The sequence below is a fragment of the Acinonyx jubatus genome, chromosome E1 (genome assembly GCF_027475565.1).
Source record: "Acinonyx jubatus isolate Ajub_Pintada_27869175 chromosome E1, VMU_Ajub_asm_v1.0, whole genome shotgun sequence".
Lineage (NCBI taxonomy): Eukaryota > Metazoa > Chordata > Mammalia > Carnivora > Felidae > Acinonyx > Acinonyx jubatus.
Window position 1 is genome coordinate 38,424,677 of NC_069397.1, and position 14,667 is coordinate 38,439,343.

The 14,667-nt window shown below is 59.8% G+C and overlaps 1 protein-coding gene and 1 long non-coding RNA gene across 7 annotated transcripts in view; one reads left to right on the forward strand and one right to left on the reverse strand.

Annotated features, from left to right (window-relative positions):
• RARA (retinoic acid receptor alpha) overlaps positions 1-14,667 on the forward strand; it is a 43,808-nt gene that overhangs the window by 20,993 nt on the left and 8,148 nt on the right. For 3 of the 5 annotated variants that reach the window (XM_053212035.1, XM_053212036.1, XM_027033824.2), the window contains exon 2: positions 364-907. In XM_053212035.1, the coding sequence (XP_053068010.1) occupies positions 730-907 (178 nt within the window). In that variant the 5' untranslated portion in view covers positions 364-729. Of the gene's footprint in view, positions 1-363; positions 908-8,899; positions 9,425-13,154; positions 13,464-14,667 lie in introns of those variants that run through there. The other 2 variants (XM_027033825.2, XM_015078552.3) reach the window with 2 other exon arrangements.
• On the reverse strand, positions 4,650-8,582 carry LOC128313425 (uncharacterized). Of its 2 annotated transcripts, none has more exons than XR_008294122.1 (2): positions 7,640-8,582; positions 4,650-4,807 (listed from the first exon to the last, which is right to left on the reverse strand). It is a non-coding gene; the product is annotated as an uncharacterized LOC128313425 (long non-coding RNA). The 2 variants fall into 2 exon arrangements; XR_008294121.1 differs by lacking the exon at positions 7,640-8,582 and adding an exon at positions 5,031-5,260.

Sequence of the window (14,667 nt, forward strand, 5' to 3'; positions counted from 1 at the left end):
CTTTGTATCTTGACCTCAGGTAACCCGCACTGGGGGGAGGAGGAGGGCCAGCTGCTGGCCTCTGCCACAGGGATCCTCTGGGGTGGCAGACCCTGACCTTTCCCCTAGGGACTGTGGGTGAGAGGCCCTTTGTGGCTCTGGGCTCTGTCCTCGTCTCCCCAGCCTGGCTGTACTATCCTGCCACCCCCAGCAGTGTCTGGGCCCTGCTCCCAGGCTGTCTCTGCCAGCCAGGCATGGTGCCAGCTGTCTGCTCAGCCGGGTGCCACGGGAGAATCTCCGGCCGCCCAGGTTGGGGAGCTCCACGGGGAATGCCCGTGTACCCGCTCCTCAGTGCCCACTCACCTGCCTTTCCTTTTTCTGCAGTGCCACAGAACATGGCCCCCCGAGCCACCTAGCCAGGGCCCATCTGGAAGAGGCATCCTCTTCGGTGTCCTGAAGGCCAGCTCTGGACCTTCCCAGAAAAGTGCCAGCTCACAGAACTGCCTGACCGAAGGACCAGCTCTTGGGACCTCCCCCAACCCACGCGGCCCCCCGCTAGAGTCGGGGATCCAGGAGGCTGAGATTAGCCTGTTGGCCTTGGACAGAAGCTCCAGGACAGAAGGGGGGGGTGGGCTGACCACCCAGACCCCCTCTGGGCCCAGGCCCCATGCCCCGAGGAGGGGCAGCCTGAAGCCCGTCAGAGCCTCCTGCCAGACTGTCTGCCTACCCTTCTGACTGTGGCTGCTTGGCATGGCCAGCAACAGCAGCTCCTGCCCAACACCTGGGGGAGGGCACCTCAATGGGTACCCGGTGCCCCCCTACGCCTTCTTCTTCCCGCCAATGCTGGGTGGACTTTCTCCGCCAGGCGCCCTGACCACTCTCCAGCACCAGCTTCCAGTCAGCGGCTATAGCACACCATCCCCAGCCAGTAAGTGGGGTGGTGGGAGGCTTGGTGGGAGGGGGCTGTGGAGATCGGCAGGCCTCAGGGCTTGGCCTCCAGGCACATCTGTTCTGCGTCTTCTCTAGATGAGGGGGACCATCGTTGTGTGTGTGGGGGGGGGGGTAGGTGGCTCCAGGCTGGTAACAGTGGTTGTTTGATGTTGGGGGCGGCTGAGGGAGAGATGCAACCGTGCCGTTCCCCGGGGCTCCTGGCGCCCTCTCCTGTGCTGTGCTCTTGAGGGCCTTATAAATAGCTCCGAGGACTGGACACAGAGGCCGGAGGCGGGTAAACACACCTCTTGACATTTGGTGGAAATGGCAACTCTCCTGAGAGTGGCACCCCACCTCCGTCCCACCCCTCTGAGGAAAGAGCTTGAGGGCGCAGACTGCCCTGGAGGCTGACGAGCCCCCCCACTTCTCCCCTCCCTGCCAGCTCCGCCCACGGTTGCCTGGTGGCCAGGGCCAGTGTCCCAGGAGGGGGCGCCCAGCCTGGACTCTGGCTGTGCACGCATGCATGGTCTTGGCAGGGCCTGTGTTTTCTCTGTGACTCCACCCTCTGCCACGGGGGTCGCCTGTTGGCTGGACAGGGGTCTCGGTACCCTTCCCCGGCTGGCCGAGCCAGGTAGTGGGAGGTGGCAGCAGCTATGGCCAGCTGGCGGAGTCCAGGCCTCGGGCCTGCCAGGCCGCTTACAGTAACTCTGGCCCCCAGGGCCCAGCTGGGCACCAGGCCAGGGCTCGGGGAGGAGGGAGCAGGGGCCTGGCCTGGGGCGGGAGGGGTTGGAAGCAGCAGAATAGGCCATGGACGGTTGGCTGGTCGGTCAGCTGCTGACCTGGGAAACGTGTCCCACCTCTCCTGGTGGGCGGGGACTGAACACCCTGCCCCGGGCACCCACTGCCCCTCCCACAGCCCCTGGCAGGCTGCCTGGCACCACTGCCCTGTGCGCCCGGCTGGGCTGGGTCAGTGCCCCCTTCTCAGTGTGGGGGCAGCACACTCTTGCCGGAGCCAGGGAGTCTCTTTGTCCCTGGGGCAGGCCCTGGCCGGGCGCCTCGCTGCCCGCACTGGCCGTCTGCCCACCGCCACCACCGCTTCCTGGACCTCCTCCTCTGGCTCCGCCACGGCCCCTCCCTCCCAGGCCCCACCGGCTGCTGGAGCAGGGGCTCCGTGTCTGTTCCTACAGGCTCCCCCTCTTTCTGGCCTGGGACCAGAGGGCAGGCAGATACTCCCTCAGTTTCCACTGCAATGCCATTCATTCTCTACCTTCTGTTTCCTCCCTCTCTTCTGTCCTCATACGGCAGTGGCGGGTGGCACAGTGACCCGGAGTTGGGGGAACTCCGAGTTTGGCCTAGTCTTCCAGTCCATGCTAGGTGGCCAGGGAGGCCAGTCTCTGGGTTCAGGGTTGCTGGGGAATGGAATTGGGGTTGTGGGCACGTCTGTGGTTCCTTTTGTCTACAGACACTGGAATTCGTATTCTTGGCTGGAGTAACTGGAGTGTCTCCTTCCTGCCAGGGTGGGATTTTTAGGGAGGGAGACGTGGGGGGCTTGCAACCTGGTACCTGTGGATAACTTGTCCTTCCCCAGGTGATGGGAACAAAGCCCCAGACGCTGCTCAGAGTTGGAGGTGGACTGGGTTCTTGCCCATCCTGTGTCAGACGAGCAAAGAGCAAATGCTATGTCCTCTGAATGTTGCAAGCTTCTTCCCCTTTCTTAGAGGTGGGTGGGGAGGGCTTCCGGGTCCCCCACTTCCCACCCTGGTAACATTCGCCCCCCCCAGGGTGGGGTGCCCACATTTTGGGCAAGTGGAGCCTTCTCTGGCTTTCCCCACCCAGGTTAGGCAATGCTCCTTTCCTGCCCCCTCCCCCTGTGAGCCTGTGGGTTTCCCTACCCTTCCCCTCTTCCTAGTAAACAACAACTTCTCTTCCTACCTAGACCCCCAGCTTCTGAGCTTCTCCCTGCCATTCTCCTACTCTGGGACCAGGGGTGTAGCCATGGGCTTCAGGGAGCCAGGCATCTCCCCTCCTTCTGTGCAGGGCTGGGTGGCCTGGTGACCCAAGCTCCTCAGCCCTGGGTAGTGAAGCATGACAGATCAAAATTCGTATGTGTTAGAGATGAGGCAGCCTCATTTCTCTGCTCTCCCTGCCATGAGGCTGGTGCCAGGGGTCAGGCAGTTCCTAGGAGAGGTAGACATTGGTGGCCCCCATTCCTGCAGAGAGCAATGGTCACCTTTTTTTGTAGGAAGCCTCAAATGGGAGGCTCTTTACTCCCATTTCCCACCAACAAAGGTGTTTGCATAGTGCCCCTCCCTTTCCCATCCCTCTTCCCATGTAATGTGGAGGCCGGACCTTGGGTGTCTTGGGTGTATCCTTCAGAGACCCAGTGGCCTGTGGAATGACAGGTCTGGGTCACTGTTGGGGAAGGGGTATTTCTCTTACTCCGGTCAGGGAGTCAGAGTAAGAGGCCCCAGAGATGGGACAGGATTCCCTCCCCACCTCCCCAGAGCCCCTGGGGCTTGATCTCTGAGGACTGGTATTTACTATGGAGGGTTGAGATTCTGTGTGCATTGTGGGGAGGGTCAGGGTTGTGTGTGTTTTAGGGGTGGGGGTGCCAAGGCTGAGTGTGTGTTGGGAAGGGGGTTAATGGCTTGTGTGTATGGGGTGAGAAGGTCAGAGCTGAGCGTGTCTTGGGAGAATCAAATCCAGAGCTGGGGAGGGGGGGCGGTCAGTCTGTATGTGTGCTGGAGGAGGCGGTGACTTAGGGCATAGAGTGTTTAAAGGAGAGGTCTGCGGATTGTGCTGTGTGTCTCGGGAGGTCAGGGTCTCTTCTTATCGCCAGTTTAGGCTGGGCGTGGTGGTGTGGGGAGTGGGGAACACCAACCTGCCCGTGTTGTTGCTCACTGTAGGAATCCGTGTGGCTACCTTCTGTAGTGGAGCCTGAGTTCTGGCTTTGCCACTTAACTACATGTGATAACCTCTCTGAGCACGTTTCCTGGTCTGTAAAACAGGGATATTACCAGAACCTCCCTCAAAGGCTGAGATTAGGCAAGATCACCGACGTAATGTTCTCAGCTCTGCGTCTGCTTGTGGCATCCTGTCGTCTGCATCCTTGCTGTCTCCTGCGTGGTACCGTTACCACGGTGAAAAGGGGACCCAGGTCCCTTCTAGGTGGAGGAGTTGGAGAGAACTGGATGCTGACATGTGTGGAGCACGTACTATGTGCCCCAGATTATCTCTGTGGTGCTGGGAGAGGGTTATTATCCCCATTTGTATTTGAGGAACTGGTGTGGGTGGAGGTTAAGTGGTTGGGTTAAGTGAGCGGTAAAGCTGACCTATTTTCCACCATCCAGATAGGCAGCTGCAGGAGGGTATGGTGGTGGGCACTCCTGGGTTGGGGGAGCCTTTGTGGGGGAGGGGTCTGTCAGGGCCAATGATGAAACCTCCTCTCCTATGGCTGAGTCCCACTTCTGCCCAGGAACCTCCTGCTTTCCCCCAGTAGGGGGCGTCAGGGAAGGCAGCCAAGCCACACCCCCTCTTCTGTGTTTTGGATCCTGAAGGCTGGAGGCAAAGAGCCCTAAGAGGCCTGGGCCAGATCTCCATCCTGTCCTGGAAACTGTGGATACAATCTGTTCACACCCATCCCCACCCCCGAATCTGCCCGCTGCAGCCCAGGGGAGTTTGCAGAGCTCAGTAGGCAATCCTCCCGTCCCCCTCCAGACAGACATTGTAGGAACAGAGTGTAAAAGCCACAGTTGTTATTCTTATTTTGTTTCAATTTGTGGGGTGGGGGCAGGGAAGTTGGAAGCAATCAGTAGAGGAGCTAGAGATGGGAACCCCAAAAGACTGGCTCCAGACTTTTCCTTTCTGTCCACGTATTCCTAGTGTGTGTGCCTGGAGACTGGGGAGACCAAGGAGGGAGTGAGCCCCTCTTCCTTTCTTCTGCCACTCCCTTCCTTTAGTCTCTTCCTCCCACCCTCCCTTCCGTCCACTCTTTCCTTGGACAATAAGAGAGACAGCCCAGGGAGAGAGGGTATTGCTAGCAGTGCCTTTCCAGAGGTCCAAAATGCAGAGTCAGCCAAAGATTGTTGGATGGGATTTTGAGTGAAAATGGGGCCCCTCACCTTTTATCTGGTAGCAGTGATAATGCATGAGCTCCCTCAGGCAGGACTCAGGGAAGGAAGCCTGTCTTCCTCTTGGGCTGGCAGGACCTGAGACATTGGGTCCACCCCATGCCAAGGGCCATGTGCCCACAGGGATGTGCCAGTGCAGGCTATGACTACCCTTTAGGGGGTAGCATCTGTAGAAAGAGGAAGTGTTTCCCTTCTCCAGATCACTTTGGGGCAGTGCCCACGTGGCCGCCGCCGCCTCCTCCTCCTCCTCCTCCTCCTCCTCTATGGAGTCAGGCACAGCCAGTGGAGCTGGGTGTCCCAGGGTAGACTGGTTAGATCAGCCCTGGCTAGATCAGATATAGAGGCTCTCCCCTCCCCATTTTGACTTCTGGGTTACTGAGAACCTCAAGTAGCCCACAGACCAAGGCACCATGGGCAGAAATCTTAAAAAAGACTGCTCTTCCTATGCAGCCTAGGGCAGGTCACCTATCCTCTCTCTGACTCTGTATCCTCTTCAAAGCAAGACCCTTAATGCGTTCCTGGCTGGGTGAGTTGCTATGAGGCCACAGTGACCTGCTGACTGTTGAGCCTGGGTGAGCTTCAAGTATCTCGCAAGGGCAGTGATGACGAGGTGGGTGGAGTTGGGCCCTCGTCTTGGGGGATGACCACCCTATACTGGGACCCCATGTACTGGGTCCAGGCCTCATGATTTTCTGTTTGTGATCCCCTCCAGATGGGGTTGGGGACAGGAGGGGGCCTGGAACAAGTGGGGGCTAGTTCAGTTCAGCCCATACCTGCTGAGGGCCTGCTAAACACACAGTCCTGGAGGAGCTGTGGGGAATGTCACAGAGAAGCAGCAGAGGAGGCCTGGACCTCAGGCCTGCAGGTAGCTGTGGCTGGAGCCCTCCCTTGGCCACCAGAACCTTCCTTTTTCCCTCTTCTCCCTGTGCCTCAGGAAACTGTGTTCTTCTCTGACATGCCTCATGACCTTGCTGCTGCCCAGAACAGGCATCTCACCTGGACTTTTCCCTTTCTCCAGCTCCAGCAATCCTACCATCCTTTAAGGAACATCCTGAATCCAGAAACCCTCACATCCTCTTCCTAGAAACCTTCACAGATGTTTCCCATTCCACACTACACTCTCCCACCTTTGAAACCTGTGTGTCCTTTTTTTCTCTTGTAACACTCATCCTTCTACCACGAAGTGACTTCTTCCTGCCTAGTTCCTGCCGTGAGCTGTAATCATTTGGGAGATCTTTTCCCAGTTACCAGGTCTTTGATGGCAGAGACAGTCTCAGATCCCTTAGTAGCTCGCAGCAGTGAACACAGAGCCTAGCACATAACTGATGCCCAGGAGCTATCTCATTTGGGAGGAAAGATCCCAAAGGCTGTGGAAGCAGTCTGCCCTCTTCCCCGTCACTCAACTACTGCCAAGGCTTGCATATGTGCCCCAGACCCCAGCATTCCACCTGCAGCCCAGACTTCACTTAGGTGGGACCTCACTTTGGAGCCCACAGCCACCTGTCCGCCAGACCAGTAGATGTCTGTACTTCGCAGTCTTGGGAACTTTGCTGTTGCAAAGCCACACACCAGAGTGCTCTTGGCTACCCTCCCCCTGTCCTTTTATGCCGCCTGGACTGTTGTAGCAGCTACTAACCGGTCTCTCTTGCCCCCCTACAGTCCATTCTTCACACAGCTGCTAGAAAGATCTTACAACACTGTAAATCAGATCTTGGTTCTCCTCTGTTTGGGAAGCTTTCTGTGGCTTCTCCTGGCATTTAAGATAAAATCCAAAAGTCATACTGAAGCCAACAGGCCGACCTGGTCTGGCCTCCGCCCACCTCTCCAGCCTGGTCTTGTGGCTGTTTTCCTCTTCAATTTTACACTGCCTCTACCCTAGTCCTCTGTCAGTACCTTGAATGAACTCACCAACATCTCTAACCCCAGGACCTTTGCACAGGCTCCTTCCTTTACTGGGACCGCATTCCTTCCTACTCTTTGCCTGATTAACTTACAAACTTCTACACTCTTTAGGTCTCTGCCTTGAGGTCCTCCCTGACTCTTCAACCTAAATTAGGTACCTACAGTATTAATTCTCCTTCAAAGCATACTATAGTTGTTTCCAAATACCAATTATCTGTGTGCAATTACACTATATATATATATATATATATATATATATATATATATATATATAATGTAATTATTTGCTTAATGGCTGTTGCTCCTTAAGGTCTGCTAGAACAGACTCACCAGAGTATCTATATAGGAGGTGCTCAGAAAATACCTTTTCTTGAATCAGCCTGGCATGATGGGAATATGGGCTTTGGCAGCAGAAAGTTCAAATACCCTAGCTTTATTAGCAGTGTGAACTTGGGACAACCCACCTAGCCTTGCTGAGACCTCAGTTTCTTTATATGTAAAATAGGAATAATGCCCCCTTATCTCTTGGAGTTGCTGTGAGGATTTAATGACCAGATTAAGAACCTGACTTCTAGAAGAATGTCCTTGGGAAGCATGTCAGTTCCCATCCTTTTTTAGAATGAGGGAGTTCTGCTGCAGGGTTAGTGGGAGTTAACAGGATACCCTCTCCTCTAGGGGCATCTCCCTCCTTCACGTACCTACCCAACCTAGACCTTTCTTCCACTGAAACTGGCATCCCGAGGGCTTCCGGGAGGAAGTGGTCAGCTGGAAGGCACCAGCCCCTCCTCTTATCTCTCCGGGGCTGGATTGCGCGGTGGGGGGCCAATCCTGGTTCCGCCGCTGGGAGACACCTTGGGCGGGGCTTTGCTCGCCGGAAGCACGCAGAGCGTGGGGAGGAGAGCCCCTTCTGCAAGCGTTTATGCCAAAGCAGACGCGCTGCCGCGTCGGGTTCCGGCGGGCGGGCGGCCGGAGTCACACATGATGTCACAGACAATGACACAAGCCGGGTGTCTCATCCCGACACTACGCCTGAGCTGCACAATGTCACACCCGGGACACTCGGCACACGCTGCACGTTGCATTCGTGGCGCTAACACTTGGCCACGCGCGCCCTGGTCCCTCGCCTCCTGCGGCCACTCTCCGCGGCTCCAGGGACGCTGGCCTGGCCTGAGGGGGCCAGTGGGCCGGTGGGCGAGCCCCGCGAGCGGGCTGGCAAGCGGGTGATGTCACGGGCAGCGGTGGGTGGGTCACCCGGAGGTGAGGCGCCGCCAGGCGAGTTCAGCGAGAGTTCAGCCGCATTACATTAGGCAAATGAGGCCCGGGCTGGGTGGGGGGTGTGTTAGGGGGAGGACACCGGGACCACCCCCTCCTCCCCGCCCCGTCACCTCTCCCCTTCCAGCGCCGGGCCGGGGACTGACCGAATCACTGGGAGGCCGGGAGCCGGAACTGGGATGGGGTAGACTCCCGCCCCTCTTCCGTTCCTGCCTCAGCGCCAGCCCCCACCTCTCCGCGTACCCTGCCTCCGTCCGTCCTCCGCGTACTCCTCTGTAGCCTTTCCCCATTCCGTCCCCGCTTCTCTCCTCCCCCTTCCCAGGCTCCCCCCACTCGCCCGCCACAGCCCGCCTCTCCCTGTCAATTCCCTGCGCTTCGCCCGCCGGACCCGCCGGGCAAGGGTTAAGTCAGGGGCGGTGCCTGGACGGGACGGGGCGGAGGAAAGGGGGTGGGACCGCCGGGGAGGGGGCGCGCAGGCTCCGGGCAGGGGGCAGCGGCGAGCACCTCCGAGACCGAGCGTCGGCCGGCGGCCCCGGGCCTGGCGGAGGCGGAGCCGCGCGGGGTCCCCACCCCCACCCGGAATCCTCGTCCCGGAGAAGCCCCGGGAGCCCCGGGGAGGAGGAAGTGCCCGGCGTCCCCCCGCCCCCACCCCCCGTGCCCGCGCCGATCCCGCCCCCGGCCGGCGCACTTGGGGAGCCGCGGGACTCTGCCTAGGACAGCATGCGACTCGAGACGGGAGCCCCCTCGAGGTGGAGCCGCTGAGTTCCCGGGCCTCCGCCGGGCGTTCCCGGGGGGAGCCAAGGGACACCCCCCTCGGCCCCCGCACACAACTTCCCCGCTGTTCACCTGGGACTGGTGGAGCCGCCAGCCGACTTAGACGCAGGACTTCGGGCGACGGGCGGCCCCCGGCCCGGGTCGCCAGTCGGGGCGAGGGGGACGTGCCCCTCGCCCCCAGCTGCTCTCCGAGGATGGCGCCGCCGGCTGAGTGAGAGAGGCGGCGCGCAGGACTTCCCCGCCCGGACCTCTTGTCTTCGCGGGGAAGATGTACGAGAGTGTGGAAGTGGGGGGGCTCACCCCCACCCCCAATCCCTTCCTGGTGGTGGATTTTTATAACCAGAACCGGGCCTGTTTGCTCCCGGAGAAAGGGCTCCCCGCCCCTGGTCCCTACTCCACCCCGCTCCGGACTCCGCTTTGGAATGGCTCAAACCACTGTAGGTACCGGCCTCCCCTCTCCTATTGTAGGAGCTGGGGCTGGGGGTGGGTGGTGGAGCTTCCACTCCCACTGGGGATGCGGGCCTGGGGCGCGGTGGGGGTCTTGTCTCTACTTTCCCGTCTCTATTGCTGAAACTCGGGTGCCCTTGCTGGACAATTGGACCCTCCCAAGTAACCCCTGGGTGCTCTTTCTGTTACATTAGGGCTGAGGAACTTTAGAGGTTCCTCCCTTCGGGAAGCATTCGTTCATCTGTTCTGCTACTTCTTGCAGGGGAAGTGAAGCCCTTTGCCTCCACTTTGTATCTTCTTGCTAGGAATCCAGTAGCTTCAAGGCAGAGTGGTCCTTTCTCCCACCCTGGAGGGTGGGGTAAAGGTCCTATCTGTGGGCTTATCTGCTCCAGGAGGAGGGGCCTCCTTCCCAGGTCCCACCCGTCAAAGCCTGGGGGAGAGTCCCCTCCTGTGCAACAGCTGCTGCCCCCAGCCCTTGCCCTTGTGTCATTAGAGTCCCTGTCCGGGGAGCGCTTAGTGTCTTTGGTGTTGGCAGTGGGGTGTGGCAGGAAGGGGCAACTTCACTGACACCCGTCTGCCATCCTAACCAACTCTTTACACTGGGGAGGGCACCTGTCCATATGAGGGTTGTCCTGTCCCTGGACACTTGGCTGGCATCTTTGAGGTTTCTGTCTCAGGAATGGCAGGGAGAGGCTGCTCTGGTGGAAAGAATCCCTCCCTACTAATCCTAAGCTGGTTTGTTTTCTGGGAATGAGTTTGTTTTTTGTGGGTCTGGGGCTGCTCTGGAAATGAGGGATGCATTCCCTGCCAACCCAGCTGTGTCCTTTTGTTACCCTGTTTTCGCTTAGGGATAGGAGCAGGGAACTGGGCTGACCCTAAGAGGGGTGCTGAACCCTGGAGCCCTGCAGCCAGCTCACCTTCCCGCTGTCCTCCGTCTGGGTTCGGGCTCTTCTGGAAGGGAGGGGCTCTGTGCACCCTCGAGAGCTAGCGCCTGGGGTGCACACCTGGGCGTGTTCCTACCCAGCTGTGAGGTAGTGTACCTGGGCGGGAGGGAGCCGGCGCTAGAGGGCTATTGTTACCTGGCTCGGGTTTCTTCCCTTTCCCAGCTCGGGGCTCAACTCTTCCCGGGAGCTTCTCCCACCCTCCCGACTGGCTGCCTCCCTGCTGCCTGCCTGGGAGGAGGGGTGGAGTGGGTCTCTAGGGGCCCAGCAGATTGGAGAAGGTTGAAGGGCAGCCCCCAGCCCCTTTGCTCTAGGAAGAGAGACCTGAAGTGAAGAGACACCCCACCTGTACCCCTCCCAGAGCCACCTCGCCTGCAGCTTTTCCTATTGTCCTGCCCCTTGACCTTTGCCTCTGGGGCTGAGTGGCTGGGAGGCTGCAGGCTGCCTACCCTGGGAGGGAGGGGGTGTGTGAGTGGGCCGACTTTGGCCAAAGGGGATTGGTAAGAGGTGCCACACTAAGACCCTTTTCCCCACTTTTCACAGCTGGAGGAAGGTGTTCCTCCGCAGTGGGATAATTGGGGCACGGCTGCTGTGGTCACCCCCTCCACCACCTTGGCCACCTGTGCCAGAAGACTAGGGGGAAGCTGGGATCAGAGACCTTGGGCTCCAACCCCATCTCTTCCTTTACCCCACGGGAGCAGCTCAGCTCTCCCTGGCCCCAAACTGGTTGGGGAGGAGGAGCATGGGGTCCCAACAGGCCTTGAGTTTGGTGAGGCTCGGGATAGGGAAGTGGAGAGCTGTTTCCCACACCCTGTCGGGTTAGGTAGAGCTAGAGATCTGGGTTTCCCTGTTCCCAAGGTCCCTTTGTAGGCGTGTGTATGCGTCCTCAGTGGGGGTACCAGTGGGCTCAGCCCCAAAGCTGAGGGCTGGGAGTTGTTCTGAGGCGCAGGAAAGACCTGAAGGCTTCCGGTGGTGACTTGACCCTGCCCTACATGGGGTCACACCACTGTCTTGGGAGGAATACCTTGGTGTGTGTGGAGGTCCTATGGTGACAAGAGCCCTCCAGCCTGCTCACTGCCTCCTGCTGCCTGCACGCAAGGTGGGAAGAGGGCAGCCTGGCTGTGGAAGGAGATCTTTCAATCCCGCAGGGCCCTGTGGGGACCTCGCCTCCATCCCCAGAGACCCTACTGGGGGGAGGGGCACTGGAGGACAAGGGGTACACGGGATGCGGCTCCCCATCTGTCCCCCACCAATCTCACCGCTCACGCCTCCGCCCGCTCCCAGACGTCCAAGAATGTGAAGCACGTGGATGCCCGTGGTGGGGGGAGGGGGAGAGATGCTTATCGGGGTGCTGGGCTAGGGGCCTCCTTCCGCCCTACGCCCAGAGCCACCCCACCCTCCCCCGCGGGGAGGGAGGAGGGAGCAGTACAGGGGGGCCCTGTGCCCCCTCCCCAGCCCTCCCCAGGGGCAGCGAGGGGAGCTGCGGAGGAGCGGGCGCCAGCTGGATTGGGAGGGGAGCCGCTGGCCAGGGGCCCGGCTGATTTCCTGCTGATCTCCTCCAGGAAACCAGCCCCTTGTGCGAGCCTGCGAACGGCTCTGGGGCGTGGGGAATCCGGAGCGCTGTGCCTCTGCCTCCTGGCCCCTGCCCGCCAAGGGTGGGGGAGGGGCACTTGGCAGTTCTGGCGGGAGGGGACGCCTGGCTTCCTGGGCCGGTTCCAGCCCTCCGACGGGGCGCTCCCCCTCGGGGACTTGGAGCAGAGAAGGTGTGGTGCTCCTGCAGCCTTCTCCTTCAGGAAGAGGAGAGATTTGTGGGCTGGGGCCTCTTGGGAGGGAGGTGAGCAGGGAGGGGCCAGGCCCTGGCGGTCCTTCCCCCAAAGGTCCAGTGTGCAGATGTAAGGCTGACTCCTAACTCTTGCAGACGCCAGGAGGGTCCCAGAGTGCCGTCCCCCCACCCCCCACCCCCCACCCGCCAGGCCCAGCTTCTCTAGGCTGTTGGCCAGAGGCCGGGAGGTGGAGACCGGGCCAGGGCTCTGGGTTCAAAGGGCATGGTGCAAAACCTCCAAAGTGTTACCTGGGTGACAGGTGGGGATGTGCAGGGGGTGGGGGTGCAGAGCATGCTAGAGCCTCAGAGGCAGCCAGCCACAGTGGGGTGGGCTGCAGGGAGGCCTCACCCAGCCCAGACTGTAGCTCCCACCAAGGCTCACCTCTCCCATCCTGCCAAAAAAACGATTTTAAAAAGCACATGCTTTTAAGTTCTGTAAACACCCTCTGGACTTTGCCTTAGCTCCAAATTTCTATGGGCCTTTGCCCCTTTAGTCAGTCCCTGGCCTTAGAGCTGTCTGTCCCTCATCACGGTATCCTGTGTGTCTCCCTATGCCCTCCCTTCCCTCTGCCCCACTCTGTACCCCAAAGCTCCATCTGTCCTTTCTTCTCCTCCTGTCTGGCCCATTTTAGAGGTGGGGCTTTGGGGAGGTGGGCCAGGGCAAAGGGTGGATGCGGAGGGGAGGGGAGGTTGGTGCCTTCATCCTCTGCTTATTGGAAAGCAAGCTGGGATTCTAGGCCATGGTCCCCCCCCACACACCCCCTTGTCCTTGACACCCCCCCCCCCCACAACCAGTCTGGATTGTCTATTGTTACTCCTTTTACGTCTTGGAAAAAGTTAGCACAACAAAGAGCTTCTTTGTCACTCACCCCTCTGCCTCCTGGCCTCACCCAGGCCCCCCAACCCCCCCCCCCCCCCAGCAGCTGTTCTCAGGCCTCTCGCCTGTCTGATTTGCTTGTCTGGCCTCTGAGAGGGTGAGGTGGGGGGAAAACCAGGCCAGGGCAGCTCAGTGTTGGGGTGAGAAGCAGAGAGCCAGGGGAGGTCAGTGAACAGGCTGTGGACTGGTGGGGGTATGGGCATCCACTATTCCTTTGCTGCAGGCTGGTCTCTGGGCAGGGACGGGGCACGGGACCATGGCAGTGGTGGTCAACCAGGCTGACCAGGGAAGTGGTGCCCAGGCCCTGCAAAGAGCCAGGAAAGCCCTGCCAAGGTTGTTGGCCTGGTTCCCTGTCATCAGCCACCTGGCAGTCCCTGGTGTGTCTGCAGGTAAGGTGGGGGCGGTGGTCGTACGCAGCCAGCCCCCAGTGTCCAGCTACTGCTTTTCTCTGTGTCTGGACTTTGGGGTCATGTGATTCATGGCCATAAGGTGCTTGGGTCAGGAGCTGCCCTGAGCTCCTTTGAATTCCAGAACCTTGCATGCTGGAGTTTGGGAGGAGACTAGGTAGGATTCTGGGGTGTGGGAGGAGGCCGGGATCTACCTGCTCAGGGAGGCATCCTTGCCCCTCCTTGGCCCTGGACAAGTAGATGTGGCAAAGGCCTCTGGGGGATGCTGGGTGGCACCTTGGGAATCTGGGATTGCCTCGGGTCACAGTTCTCATCCAGCATGATACACCCCCAGCTGCCCAGGCTTTGGGCACAGACAGCCCCCACCTAACCCAGCTCTGTTCTGCCTGGGGTGATGGGCAGGGGGCCAGGCACTGGGGAGGATTTGGTAGTGGTGCCCCTGTTGGCTGGGTCACCCCCCCCCCCCCCCCCCCGGCTGCCCTCTTGGGGCTGAATAACCGGAGAGGAGGAGGGTAGTAACCCGGACATAGTATTGAGGGCAGACAGACAGAGCATTGATAAGAACAGATCCCCTTTTGTCATGCTGCTTCCCCCCTAGATAGGGGGCACCTAGAGCAGTGGGCTTCCGGGGTCCAGAGGGAGTCTTCTCCCTGCCTCTGGGGGTCCCCCTGATTATCTCAGGGGAATCCCCACCTGCTCTGCTCCAACATTGGCAAATCTTCTTTCCACACCCTGCCTTGGGTCCCTGGCCAGGGGATTGTTTAGGTGGAGGAGGGGCTGTGGCTGCTGGCTGAGGGGTGGAGAGGGGGGAACGGAAGCAGAGGGGGTGGGGGAGTGGCCGCTTTGAATATCCTGTTGACCCCAGTTTCCTCTGCCCCCAGCTTGTGTCCTCTTCCTTCCCTCCTCATCAGGCCTTAACTCCTTCCTAACTTGGGGGAGATGGGGCCAGGGCTTGAGAGCCAGGCTGACTCCTGTCCCCAACCCCCAAGTGTGGCTATGTCTACATACAAATCTGATGGTTTATCCTCTGATCTTTCTGGTTTTGAAAGGCGGGGTGCTGGGGGAGTAGGCAGGAGTGATGGGGTGCTGGAAGCTTCATTGGCAACCTCATTCTCCACGTCTGGCTGTGAAGTCCCAGTTTTCCTGAGACTGTCCCTGCCTTAGAGTGAGAGCCCAGGGAGCAGTG